The sequence below is a fragment of the Aedes aegypti genome, unplaced genomic scaffold (genome assembly GCF_002204515.2).
Source record: "Aedes aegypti strain LVP_AGWG unplaced genomic scaffold, AaegL5.0 Primary Assembly AGWG_AaegL5_hic_scaff_1555_PBJ_arrow, whole genome shotgun sequence".
NCBI classification, from domain to species: domain Eukaryota; kingdom Metazoa; phylum Arthropoda; class Insecta; order Diptera; family Culicidae; genus Aedes; species Aedes aegypti.
In genome coordinates, this window is record NW_018735005.1 from 22811 (window position 1) to 34677 (window position 11867).

An 11867-nucleotide genomic window follows, 5' to 3' on the forward strand; every position below is an offset into this window, starting at 1 on the left:
ATCCACAAGAGTAATTTGATTATTCCGCAAGGAAAATAGTGGCAGTTCGCTCATACTGGATCAGCTGTCAAGATTACTTTGGTAATTAGCAGCAAACTGTACTTGACCGCTCTACTTGGGATGTCGATACTCAGCCTGCCCAGTAGGTCCGGTACGTACGGACCTGTGAACTAGACTATCGAAATGCATACATTTTGCATTTTGACATACGAACGCTTTATGTTTCGTTTTAGCATCAACTCACATCCAGGCGTCGGTAGGCGCGTGGTGTAAGCACAGACCTAACGATCGCAAGGGCCTTGGTTCGATTCCAGGTTGCTGCGAGAAACATTTTTTGTTGCCAATGTTTGGTTTCATAAGGCAAAGCTATGAATTTCAACCCGATTTATTGTGGCGAATTTTCATAAGTGCATCCAATGTATTTCGATAGTCCATTTGCCTGAGTGTATTGAAAACGCACGGGCCTATCGATCGCAAGGTCCTTGGTTCGATTCCAGGTTGCCGCGAAAACATGTTTTGGTTTCACAAGGCAACGCTACGAATCTCAACCCGATTTAAATAAGGCTCCCCCAAAACTACGCGACTTTTTACGGCGACAGCGACACGATTTCGTTGTTGTGTCGCTGCAAGCACTCTTCTATGGAACCATCTTGACTGACACGACGCGAATCGCTGCGAAATCGCGACGTTTTTTTGTCGCTGTCGCTTAGATCTGGGGGAGCCTTTAAGTCGATAGACTTCTTCAAATCCTTGAATCATTCGAGTGTATCAAAAGCTGTTCCTCTAGTGGAGGTTTGCTTTGGGTACGGATGCACCGCTACAGTGAGTGCCAGCCAGTGCTCGCCTACCTGTCCGGGCTTTACAGTTGCTGGCAGAGAAAGGGGTGCATGATTGGCCAATTTTATTGATTTGCGAAAGGGTTCGGGAAGAATTCGCCATTCAGTGGCAAAAAGTGCACGTAACTTTTCGGGGGGATTTATTTCCCTCTGTGAGAGGAATGGAATATCATTGACTGTGCAACTCTTTGTTCTAAACTTGGATGGTAGTCCTGAAAAGGACTGATTGGATGTTAGATACTGTTTTACAACAGTACGGTTGCTGTCCCAAATTTACTTCTTGGCAGCGGTCTTCTTCGCGGCAGCTTTCTTGGCTGGGGCAGCCTTCTTCGGTTTTGGGGTCTTGGGCTTCTTGGCGGCGGTCTTGGAAGGTTTGGTGGCCTTCTGCTTCGGAGCAGCAGCCTTCTTCACACCACCGGCCTTTTTGGCAGCCTTGGCACCAGCAGCTTTGGCTTTCTTGGCTGCAGCCGGCTTCTTGGCTTTCTTCTCGCCGGCTGGCTTCTTGGCCTTCTTCTCCCCAGCTGGTTTCTTGGTGGCCTTCTTCTTCTCTCCGGTAGCCTTCTTGGCCTTCTTCTCGCCGGCCTTCTTCGGTTTCTTCTCACTGGCGGCCTTCTTAGCTTCAGCCTTCAGCTTGAACGAACCGGAAGCGCCGGTGCCCTTGGTTTGGACGAACTTGCCCTTCTCGACGCCATTCTTCAAGGCCTTCTTGAGGAATGGGGCAAGCTTGGCGACATCGCATTTGTAGTTGGCGGCGATGTACTTCTTGATGGCCTGCAGGGACGATCCGTTGCGTTCCTTCAAGGTTTTGATGGCAGCAACAACCATGTTGTTGACTGGGGGGTGGGTCGACGGCTTCTTCGGCTTGCCCTGTCCCTTGGGGGCCCTTGGCTTCTTGGTCTTGGCTGGCGAGGCAGCCGGGGCTGCGGCAGCGGCTTCAGTGGCAACTTCAGACATCTCGATAGGTAGCTAGAGTAACACTCACACGATGGCGATAGTAAACGAATGAATGACGGAAATTCTGGCAACAGTGCGGTGTTCGATTTCGTCGTCTGTGTTAGGGATGCAGACATGGTCGTCCACTGGATGACTGTTCGCGAAATATTGTACATATTTTTGGTAACACCTTTTGACGTAGGACTACGTCTTTGTTTTCTATATTGGGGTGCACTTTAAAAGTACGGAAAATGAGACATGTAACGAAATTAGGGGAGATTTTGAACGTTAATAACTCAGTTGTTTATGAACCAATTATTACGATTTTAGTATCATTCGATCAGAAATGTATCTACGCATCGTTAGTAATATATCCGATAAGTGAATTTTGTTGTTAAACTATTGAAAATTTGATAAATGTTGACCCCTTTCTTATCCAACCAATCACGTTCGAGCACTTTTCGACGGTGTCGCTTCCCACTATAAAAGCAAACGGGTCCCTGCTTCTTCCCTCAGTCTTCTTTTTGCGGTCGGACTGTGAACACGGTCGGGCGAGTCATTCTCGCTTTGCTTTTGCACCCGCGTCACAGTCCAATTTGTGTCGTCGGAAGAGGAAGACGCAAGATTGATTTGCGGCGGCGATGACGATGGCTTGGGCGCTTCTCCGAGCGGCAAACTACTGCTGCTCGGAGAAGCGTCCAAGCCATCGTCGTCGCCGCCGCAAATTTATCCGCGCTCCCAGATTTCGACCCGTGATAAATTCAGCATCGGCGGTCAAGAAGCAAGCCCGATAGGAACCAGATACTAGAAGCCCCCAGAGTTGCTGATCCGAGGAGCTGCTGCTAATCGAGCGTCGGAAGCGCTCGAGTTTCCAGATTTCGACACGTGCCCGTGGATCCACTACCCGTTGCTGTTTGCGTTGAGGATTTCCCGTTTGACCATGGCAATCAAGTGATAACTTCCCGCAGTGCTATTCATCTGCCATCGGACCTTGTCAGGACCATCAAATTTGTGGAAAAGAGTTGAAGGAATAATATTTCCGACCTTATTAGATCTTATATTTTTCAATCAATCTCGCAGCTTCATACAACATTTAATTTGTTATGAATAATTGACTAGTCGTGGACGCTACTGCTGTGCAATCGGGGTGAGTGCTCAACATTTCACTTTAAAAGTACGGAGAATGGGACATGTAACGAAATTAGGGGAGATTTTGAACGTTGTTTATGAACCAATTATTTAACTATTGAAAATTTGATAAATGTTGACCCCTTTCTTATCCAACCAATCACGTTCGAGCACTTTTCGACGGTGTCGCTTCCCACTATAAAAGCAAACGGGTCCCTGCTTCTTCCCTCAGTCTTCTTTTTGCGGTCGGACTGTGAACACGGTCGGGCGAGTCATTCTGGCTTTGCTTTTGCACCCGCGTCACAGTCCAATTTGTGTCGTCGGAAGAGGAAGACGCAAGATTGATTTGCGGCGGCGATGACGATGGCTTGGGCGCTTCTCCGAGCGGCAAACTACTGCTGCTCGGAGAAGCGTCCAAGCCATCGTCATCGCCGCTGCAAATTTATCCGCGCTCCCAGATTTCGACTCGTGATCGGTGGTCCAGAAGCAAGCCCGTTAGGAACCAGATACCAGAAGCCCCCAGAGTTGCTGATCCGAGGAGATGCTGCTAATCGAGCGTCGGACTGGTGAAATCGCTCAAGCTTTCAAGAGTGAGCATCGTTTCCTGATTTCGACTTGTGCCCGGGGATCCAATACCCGTTGCTGTTGTGCGCCATCCACGTCACGAACCATTCAGCTGGTTCGTCGTATGAGCAAACTCCCCGTTTGACCATGGCAATCAACTGATAACATCCCGTAGTGCTATTTATCTGTAACCGTATCGAGGCTAAGAAAGCCATCGGCCCTTGTCAGGGCCATAATATTTGTGGAAAAGAGTTGAAGGAATAATATTTCCAACCTTATTACATCTTTTATTCCTCAATCAATCTCGCAGCTTCGTACAAAATTTAATTTGTCATGAATAATTGATGGCACGACAATTTGAGACTATTCGTGGACGCTGCTGCAGTGCCGTCGGGGTGAGTGCTCAAAATTTCATAACGATTGTAAACTAGAGTGGAATTTCCGACAGTGTCTTTGATTTGCCATATTTTATGAGAAACACTTCGATTACGAAAATGATCACATGTAACAAAATTGTGACATGTTTAGAATCCTTTTGAAAAGAAATTCCCATTGAACAATTTTCATAATTTTGGCACCATGGATCAGAAATTTACCTTAATATTAAAGAAAACTATTGATTATCAATAGCGAACTATTGAATATTTAGTAATTGTCAACCCTTTCATTCATGTTCGACCTATATCTCCAGCATTATCATTTTTCGCAATTATCAAGTACAGTCGACTCTCCATAACTCGATATTCAAGGGACCATCGACTTATAGAATTATCGAGTTATAGAACATACCGATACCAAAAATTTTAAAATCAAAGGTTCAAATTTCTATATTCCCAATACTCTTATGATCACTTCTGCAAGCAAACAATATCATTTTGTTGATAGCATTTTGAAAAAAATATCTTTGGACACTTTTTTCAAAATCTTCGTAAAATCCCTTATTTTTACTAAAAATAATTTTTCTTATTTCTATGTTTTTAAACTTTTATAGCAACTTGGAAGTCCTTTATTCACTGCCAAACCAGAAATTGTCCATGTCTTCCTGTATAAAAAAGGGTTTTTAGATGGATATCGAGTTATGGAGGGAAATTTTCCTCCCGCGTGGCATCGACTAGTAGAGACATCGAGTTATAGAAATATCGACTTATGGAGAGCATGATGTATGGGAATTTGAAGGGACCGCAAAATCCATCGAGTTATAGAATATATCGAGTTATAGAACATCGAGTTGTGGAGAGTCGACTGTAATTCTAAGTCCAACTCATTATTGGCACATATGCATTCCCAGATTGGTCGATTAGAAAGAGAAGAGCACGAAGGGGAGGAGCATAATCTGCTAATCTAAGGGTATATAACATGCTCCCTTCGTTGGATTCGGTTTCATTCCGTTTCGACTTCCGAGCTGGCACGAGCTCCTCCGATCCTGTGCAGCGACGTCCACGTCCCACGGACCATGGCAATCAACTGATCAATCCCGCAGTGCTATTTATCTGTGACCGCATCGAGGCTAAGAAAGCCATCGGCCCTTGTCAGGGCCATCAAATTTGTGGAAAAGAGTTGAAAGAATAATATTTCCGACCTTATTACATCTTTTTATTCCTCAATCAATCTCACAGTTTCGTACAAAATTTAATTTGTCATGAATAATTGATGGCACGTCAATTTGAGACTATTCGTGGATGCTGCTGCTGTGCCGTCGGGGTGAGTGCTCAACATTTCACAACGATTGTAAACTAGAGTGGCATTTCCAACAGTGTCTTTGATTTGCCGAGCATTTCCGATTATGAAAATGATCACATGCAACAAAATTGCGAATGGTTTTCAAGAGAAATTCTGATTGAACAATTTTCATCATTTTGGCACGCATTAATCAGAAATTCACTTTCATACCAAAGAAAACTATTGATTATCAATAGCTAACTAGAGAATATTTAGTAAATGTCAAGCATTCCAACTATTCATGTTTGATCAATTTCTCACGCATTATCATTTTTCGCAATTTTCAAGTAATTCTAAGCCCAAAACGTTATTGGCACATACCCATTTTTCCAGATTGGTCGACTAGAAGAGAAGAGCACGAATGGGAGGAGCATCATCTGCTAATCTAAGGGATTAAAGCATGCTTCCTTCGCCGGATTCGGTTTCATTCCATTTTTGCTTTCGAGCTGGTAAGAGCTTCTCCGAACCTGCTTAGCGAGGAGCACCTCGTAGCTAGAAGCCTGCTGAGCTGTTGATCAGCATCTGGTTTATGAGATTTCGGCTCGTGATAAACTCATCTGTGGGTGCAGTCAAGAATCAAGCCCGTTAGGCATCATTACTACTATTAATTAGACAAATCGAGCGTCCGGCTTGTGGTATCGCTCAAGATTTCAAACTTAAGCTACGTTTTCAGATTTCGACTTCAGCCGTGTGATCTAATACCTGTTGCTGATGTGTACCATCCACACCACGAAATATTCAACTGGTTCGTCTTGTAAGCAGAGAACTTATACAAATTTCTACACTTGCGTTGGGGATTCTTTGTTTAACCATGGCAATCAACTGATAACATCCTGTAGTGCGATTCATCTAAGACAGCATCCGAGCTAACAAAGCCTTTGGCTCTTTTCAGGGCCACCAAATGTGTGTAAGAGAGTTAACAGAGTAATATTTCCGACTTAATTTATCACATTGCCAAGCAATGAATAATATTTCTCTCAAACCATAAGATCAACAAAGCGATGACTGAAGCTTTAATTATAATTCTCGAATAAATTCCTATAGATACATTGCTATTAAATATTCTTTAATTAGAATTACTTAGATTTTGCTTCAGCATGCTGAACAAGCCTCAATCACTACTATTCTTTCCAATGCTACCATATATTTCATAGGAGGTTACTAATATAATTTCAAAATAATCATACAACCTGAAGTGAAATTTCACATTTTCATAGATAAATATGACGAATTCATCGGATAAAGATAATGTATATTTGGGACATGATTAAACGTACACTTGGCTGCAAATCGTTATATGCATATATATTCAGGAAAGTTTCGAGCACTGAAAACAGTATGAAGTCAAAACGAGCACATAAAATTTAAACATAAAATGTAGTTAAATTAACCATCGTGGTCCTACGTCACCAGTTCGTACAACCCCATAGGGATGTACCTTATAGTTTTTAAAACGCATTTTTCCGGTAATCGCACTAAGTATTTGCCTGTCTAGTATGTCCGTTTGGTGAGTGCATGAGTCTCGCTAGCAGCCCGTCATCGCCACATCGGGCCGGTTTCGCGAGAAGCACCGCTGAGACATGTCTTTACAGCACCCGTGCGCCATATGGTGTGGCTTTGCTCGATAAAACAATCAATAGTAACTATTGAAACAATACCACCCTGCACGGCGGTGGTGAATTTGGCAACATGAATGGTTGCTCTTTGCGGTGACATGCGGGTATAGCCAGTATGCCGGTGTCTAATGGCCCCTAATGAGCCTCAAACAAAGTCATTCCCAGTGCCGACGAGCGATGTTACGCGTTTGGTTTTAGTAAACTTTGAACAATGTTAATTTGATGTTTTCATCAAACATACCGAAAACTTGGGCTCGACTATGACGTCAGTCACACAAGTTTGTGCCATTTTGTCCGGAAAACAATGTCACCAAACACTAATCACCTTCCACCTGTGCACTGTTGGTTGGTCGAATGTGTGCAAATTGCTGGCATTGCCTCAGCCATCGGCGGCAACTGCATTGGAAAAGGACAGTGCACGTGCTACTATGGATCTAGTTTATCTGAGAATGTTTTACTTCAAGAAGCAAGCAAGCAAAGCAAGCACCCTCCCTGCGGTGGAATCTGCAAATGAGCTAGTGCGAAATCTGCCCGAATAGGCATCGGTTTTGCTAGCTGCAGTTGCATCGAATGAACATTCCATACAATCTCTTCTGGCGGCAGTAGTACCGGACATGTCGCGCTGAATTCGCGACAAATTGTTCTCGGAAGTCCCTAACATGCCCACGGGCACGTGTTCCCGGTGTAGAAACTGCACCCTACACTCCCCCGATCGAGATATATTTTTGTGTACAGTGCCCTCAGGGGCTGTTCAACGTGTCTGTCCGTGCTAGTACTGAGCAACACCCGAGCCAGGAAGCCGAATGGCAACCACACAACGTGGTCATGTCACCATCATTCGCAAATTTCATAACGCCAACAATGACCATTTGCAACGCGCCCACCACCCATTGTGTATAAGAATGTTTCCCCAATTTCGTTTGACCCGTTACATCTCGAAGACACACCACCCACCCATGAACTATGTGAATGGGCCCCATCAATGGGAACCGATTGATGGCATTATCGAGATTATCCGATCGATAACATTTGCATCAACTGTTGTTCGATAAACGTTATTATGATAGCCTGAACTGCTGGGATGCTCTTACGAGATCGTTTGTAATGGGACGCTAGAAAACATAATGAGCTTCTTTCCAATACGTTGAGAAGAAGAACGAACGAACCACGAAACTTGTCATCATGCCTGCCTAGCTAGCTAGTCCTATGATGTCAAAATTGTCTAAAACTACTAACATGCAGCACAACCGATAGCAAAAATGAAGTGTTAAGGTGCAACATGGCAATCAGCATAAATATTGAACTTTAAACGTTCTGCTAGTGAATGGAGTGTGGTTAAGGTACAACATTTTTTTGCAATCAGCAGAAATGTTGAACGTACGAAGTGGATCTTCTTGTTTTAAATTCAAACGGATTGGAAAAACTTAGATCTAGGGTTTTTTTTTGTGAACAGATGTTTCCCTATACTGCTTAACAATGAAATTCCTATTATTATTACGCAGCTGAATGGGGATCCAAATCTCTGCAACTGTAATCGTTATAATTAATCAATACTGAAACTGATAACATCGAATAAATAAAATGAATTGGATAAATTCAAACTGATCAGAGAGGGGGGTGTTGTCACGTATGAAGTCACCGCCGTGACACTACCTCAGTCGGTTCAATAGTGTGATAAAACAGTCTAGTGTCAGATTTTCAAAATCAACTCTTTTCGGGATTGAAATAGTGGCCCTGAAAAGGGCCTTTGGTTTGGTGTGATTGAACGCAGTGTCGGTCGTCATTTACTTGGAGCTGGTGTACTTGGTGACGGCCTTGGTGCCTTCCGAAACGGCGTGCTTGGCCAACTCTCCCGGGAGCAGAAGCCGGACGGCGGTTTGGATTTCGCGGGATGTGATCGTCGAAACGCTTGTTGTAGTGGGCCAGGCGGGAGGCTTCGGCGGCAATACGCTCAAAGATGTCGTTGACGAAGCTGTTCATGATGCTCATGGCTTTCGACGAAACGCCAGTGTCGGGGTGAACTTGCTTCAACACCTTGTAGATGTAGATGGCGTAGCTTTCCCTTCCTGCGCTGCTTCTTCTTCTTCTTATCGCCCTTGACAATGTTCTTCTGGGCCTTGCCGGATTTCTTCGCGCCTTTCCGCTGGTTTTCGGTGCCATCGTGCTGCTAACGTTGTTTTAGATTCCAAACGAAAACTGAAACTGATGCCCGACCGACTTTTTTTTGACTTTCAATAATCTTTATTGCATGTTTTTGTGGATTACATATTTAGTTTTAAGTGATACAGGAGTATACCTTTTCATCTTTGGTGGTCGATTTGAAATATAATAATGGTTTTTTAGAAATAAAATGAAATATTAAGTTCACCACAAATGTGGGATTGGTGGAATTTGGAAAATATATACAAACTTAAAACTACTATTTACACCTTAAAACTAACCTAATCTACTATATACAAGGCGCTTATTAGAGCATGTTCAGATATTATGCATTTCTGCTTAAAAGACTCTGTCGTAATCCTAATTTTCTCGCTAATTCTGGGGCAATTTGCCTCTTCGTGTAGGTCGATGATCCTTGTGCCAAAAGGGCTATCAAGGATCATCCTTAGCGCTCGATTTTGTGCGACTTGGATCCTAGCTATGTGGGTTTGTGCGCATTGACCCCACACCGGAGCTGCGTAGAGTAATGCAGGGGATATCACCTGCTTGTAGACCGCCAGTTTATTCGCCCTCGAGAGGCGAGATCTGCGGGCAATCAGCGGATAAAGGCTTCTGGTAAGGGCTGAGTATTTGGTAAGAGATCGATCAACATGGGAGCGGAACAGTAACTTGTCGTCAAACAGTAGGCCGAGGTACACTACCTCTGACGACCACTCGACCCTTGTGCCATCCATTGTCACAGTGCAGTTTGGTGGGGGTTTTAGTCTGTAGGATTGCCGATGGAGGAACATCACCGCTTGGGTTTTGGAGGCATTAATTTTGATTTTCCAGGTGGAAGCGTACTCAACAAAGGCGTCAAGGCATCGTTGAAGTTTGTTGGTGATTTCGGTAGGCATCCTCCCTTTGACTGCTATTGCGGTGTCATCTGCGAACAGAAAGAACACACAGCCCTCGCCAAGGGGAGGAATGTCGGATGTGTAGATGCTGTAAAGCAGCGGACCAAGCAGGCTTCCTTGCGGCACTCCTGCTGGTATTGGGAAGGCGTTAGATAAATAGCCATTCAACGATACCTTGAACGACCTCTGCTGAAGGTAGCTTCGGATGATTTTGATAAGGTGGGGTGGAAAGTTGAAGTGACAAAGCTTATATACAAGCCCATCGTGCCAAACATTGTCAAACGCCTTCTCGACGTCTAACAAGGCCATGGCAGTGGACTTGGATACAGCCCTGTTACTTTTGATGGTGTTCATCACCCTCACGAGTTGGTGGGTAGTGGAATGCCCTTTCCTGAACCCGAACTGTTCCGGCAGGAGAATGTTCCGTTCATCGACAAACTTGACGAGGCGGTTGAGGATGAGCTTCTCAAAGAGTTTGCTCAGCGCTGAGAGCAGATGCCCGACCGAACCAGTCGGTTCTCTTTTATACCCGTAGAATGGTGAGCGCTGTTCCGCCCCTTCGCTTCGTTTGCTACTTCATCCATTTCGTTCGCACCATCCTAGTATGAGTGCAGCGCAGGGCTACGCATGTATAAAAGATACCCTCATCCGGTGAAATCACCATCAGTACCGCTTACGTACGCTTTCGTGAACGTTTGTTTCTCAAGTCCACTCAAACTCAACCACAAAATGTCTGGCCGCGGCAAAGGAGGCAAAGTTAAGGGAAAGGCAAAGTCCCGTTCCAACCCGCGCTGGATTGCAGTTCCCAGTCGGTCGTATTCACCGTCTGCTCCGGAAGGGCAACTATGCGAGCGTGTCGGTGCCGGCGCTCCAGTCTACTTGGCTGCCGTTATGGAATATCTGGCCGCTGAAGTGCTCGAATTGGCAGGAAACGCTGCCCGTGACAACAAGAAGACCAGAATCATTCCCCCGTCATCTGCAGTTGGCCATCCGCAACGACGAAGAATTGAACAAGCTGCTGTCCGGTGTTACCATCGCCCAAGGTGGTGTTCTGCCCAACATTCAGGCTGTCTTGCTGCCGAAGAAAACCGAAAAGAAGGCATAAGTTACACTGCGTGCATCAAACCAAAAACCGTCCTTTTCAGGACGACAATATCCAGTCCACCGCTAGAGAGTTGTTGTTGAAATATTGCAGATTTATCTAATTTAGCCACAGAGAGGATCGATGAAGAGATATCGGCCATATTATGACCATTTCTGAATCAATTCTAGATTCCGCGGGGGGAAACGTTTGGGCTTCTTAAATGTTCTGTTCGGGATACCTCGAACTTTCGATTTTTGGAGTTCAATTTGCCGAACAGAAACATAAAACATTGAAACAGCCAGCCCTGCGTGAGCTGTTCCTGAAGAGAGAGGAGGGGTAAACTGTTTCATCCAGTTCCTGCCCCATTTTCTACTATCTACTGCTTGACAATAGAAGAGTTGATGAAGCAGGTAGTATTTAAAAAACTTATATTATTTATTCGAGGAAAGGCTATATCAGGAGCTCCTAATATTAAAGGAATCAATCAATTTCCAAACCCCACAATTATCAATTATAACTATCATAGGGGTGTGTTTCAAAGTAAACAAGCCAAAGATTACGTTTCAATCATACGGTCAAACTTTCAATGTTGGATGTTCGAGTTGTCTAGTTTGTAGCAACAAGGGGAGGCGAGCTGGGAAAGCTTCTGAATCCGGAAAAGAGCATAAGAAGAAGGGGAAACATACGGCCGGTACCAGAGAATGAAGTCCGCGCTGGAGATGCACATTCAAAAGTGTGTGCAAAGCGAAGCATGAAGGGACAACTCGAGTTGTCGGTTGGTTGACGTACCTCCCTCATCAGTGTTGAGAGTATGATCGTTCGGTGGTAGGAGGAAGGTCAAGGGGCTTTAGGAAGTAATCGTTCCCCCAGGGAACAAACAGTTTTAGGTACACTGAAGGGAAAATTGCTCACACAACTCTTTTAGGGGAAT

General features: G+C 44.6%; 2 protein-coding genes and 1 pseudogene across 2 annotated transcripts; 1 reads left to right on the top strand and 2 right to left on the bottom strand.

Moving 5' to 3' along the window:
• Positions 1-961: 961 nt before the first annotated feature.
• Positions 962-1972, bottom strand: LOC110680535 (histone H1-like). Its single transcript, XM_021856330.1, has one exon. It carries the CDS (start codon positions 1788-1790, stop codon positions 1110-1112), a length of 681 nt encoding a protein of 226 aa, XP_021712022.1. The 5' UTR covers positions 1791-1972; the 3' UTR covers positions 962-1109.
• Positions 1973-8542: 6570 nt separating this feature from the next.
• Positions 8543-8956, bottom strand: LOC110680544 (annotated as a pseudogene).
• A 1625-nt stretch (positions 8957-10581) lies between these two features.
• Positions 10582-10957, top strand: LOC110680545 (histone H2A-like). Its single transcript, XM_021856339.1, has 2 exons — positions 10582-10764; positions 10835-10957. The coding sequence occupies exons 1-2, from the start codon at positions 10582-10584 to the stop codon at positions 10955-10957; spliced, it is 306 nt and encodes a 101-aa protein (XP_021712031.1).
• The last annotated feature ends 910 nt before the right edge of the window (positions 10958-11867 follow it).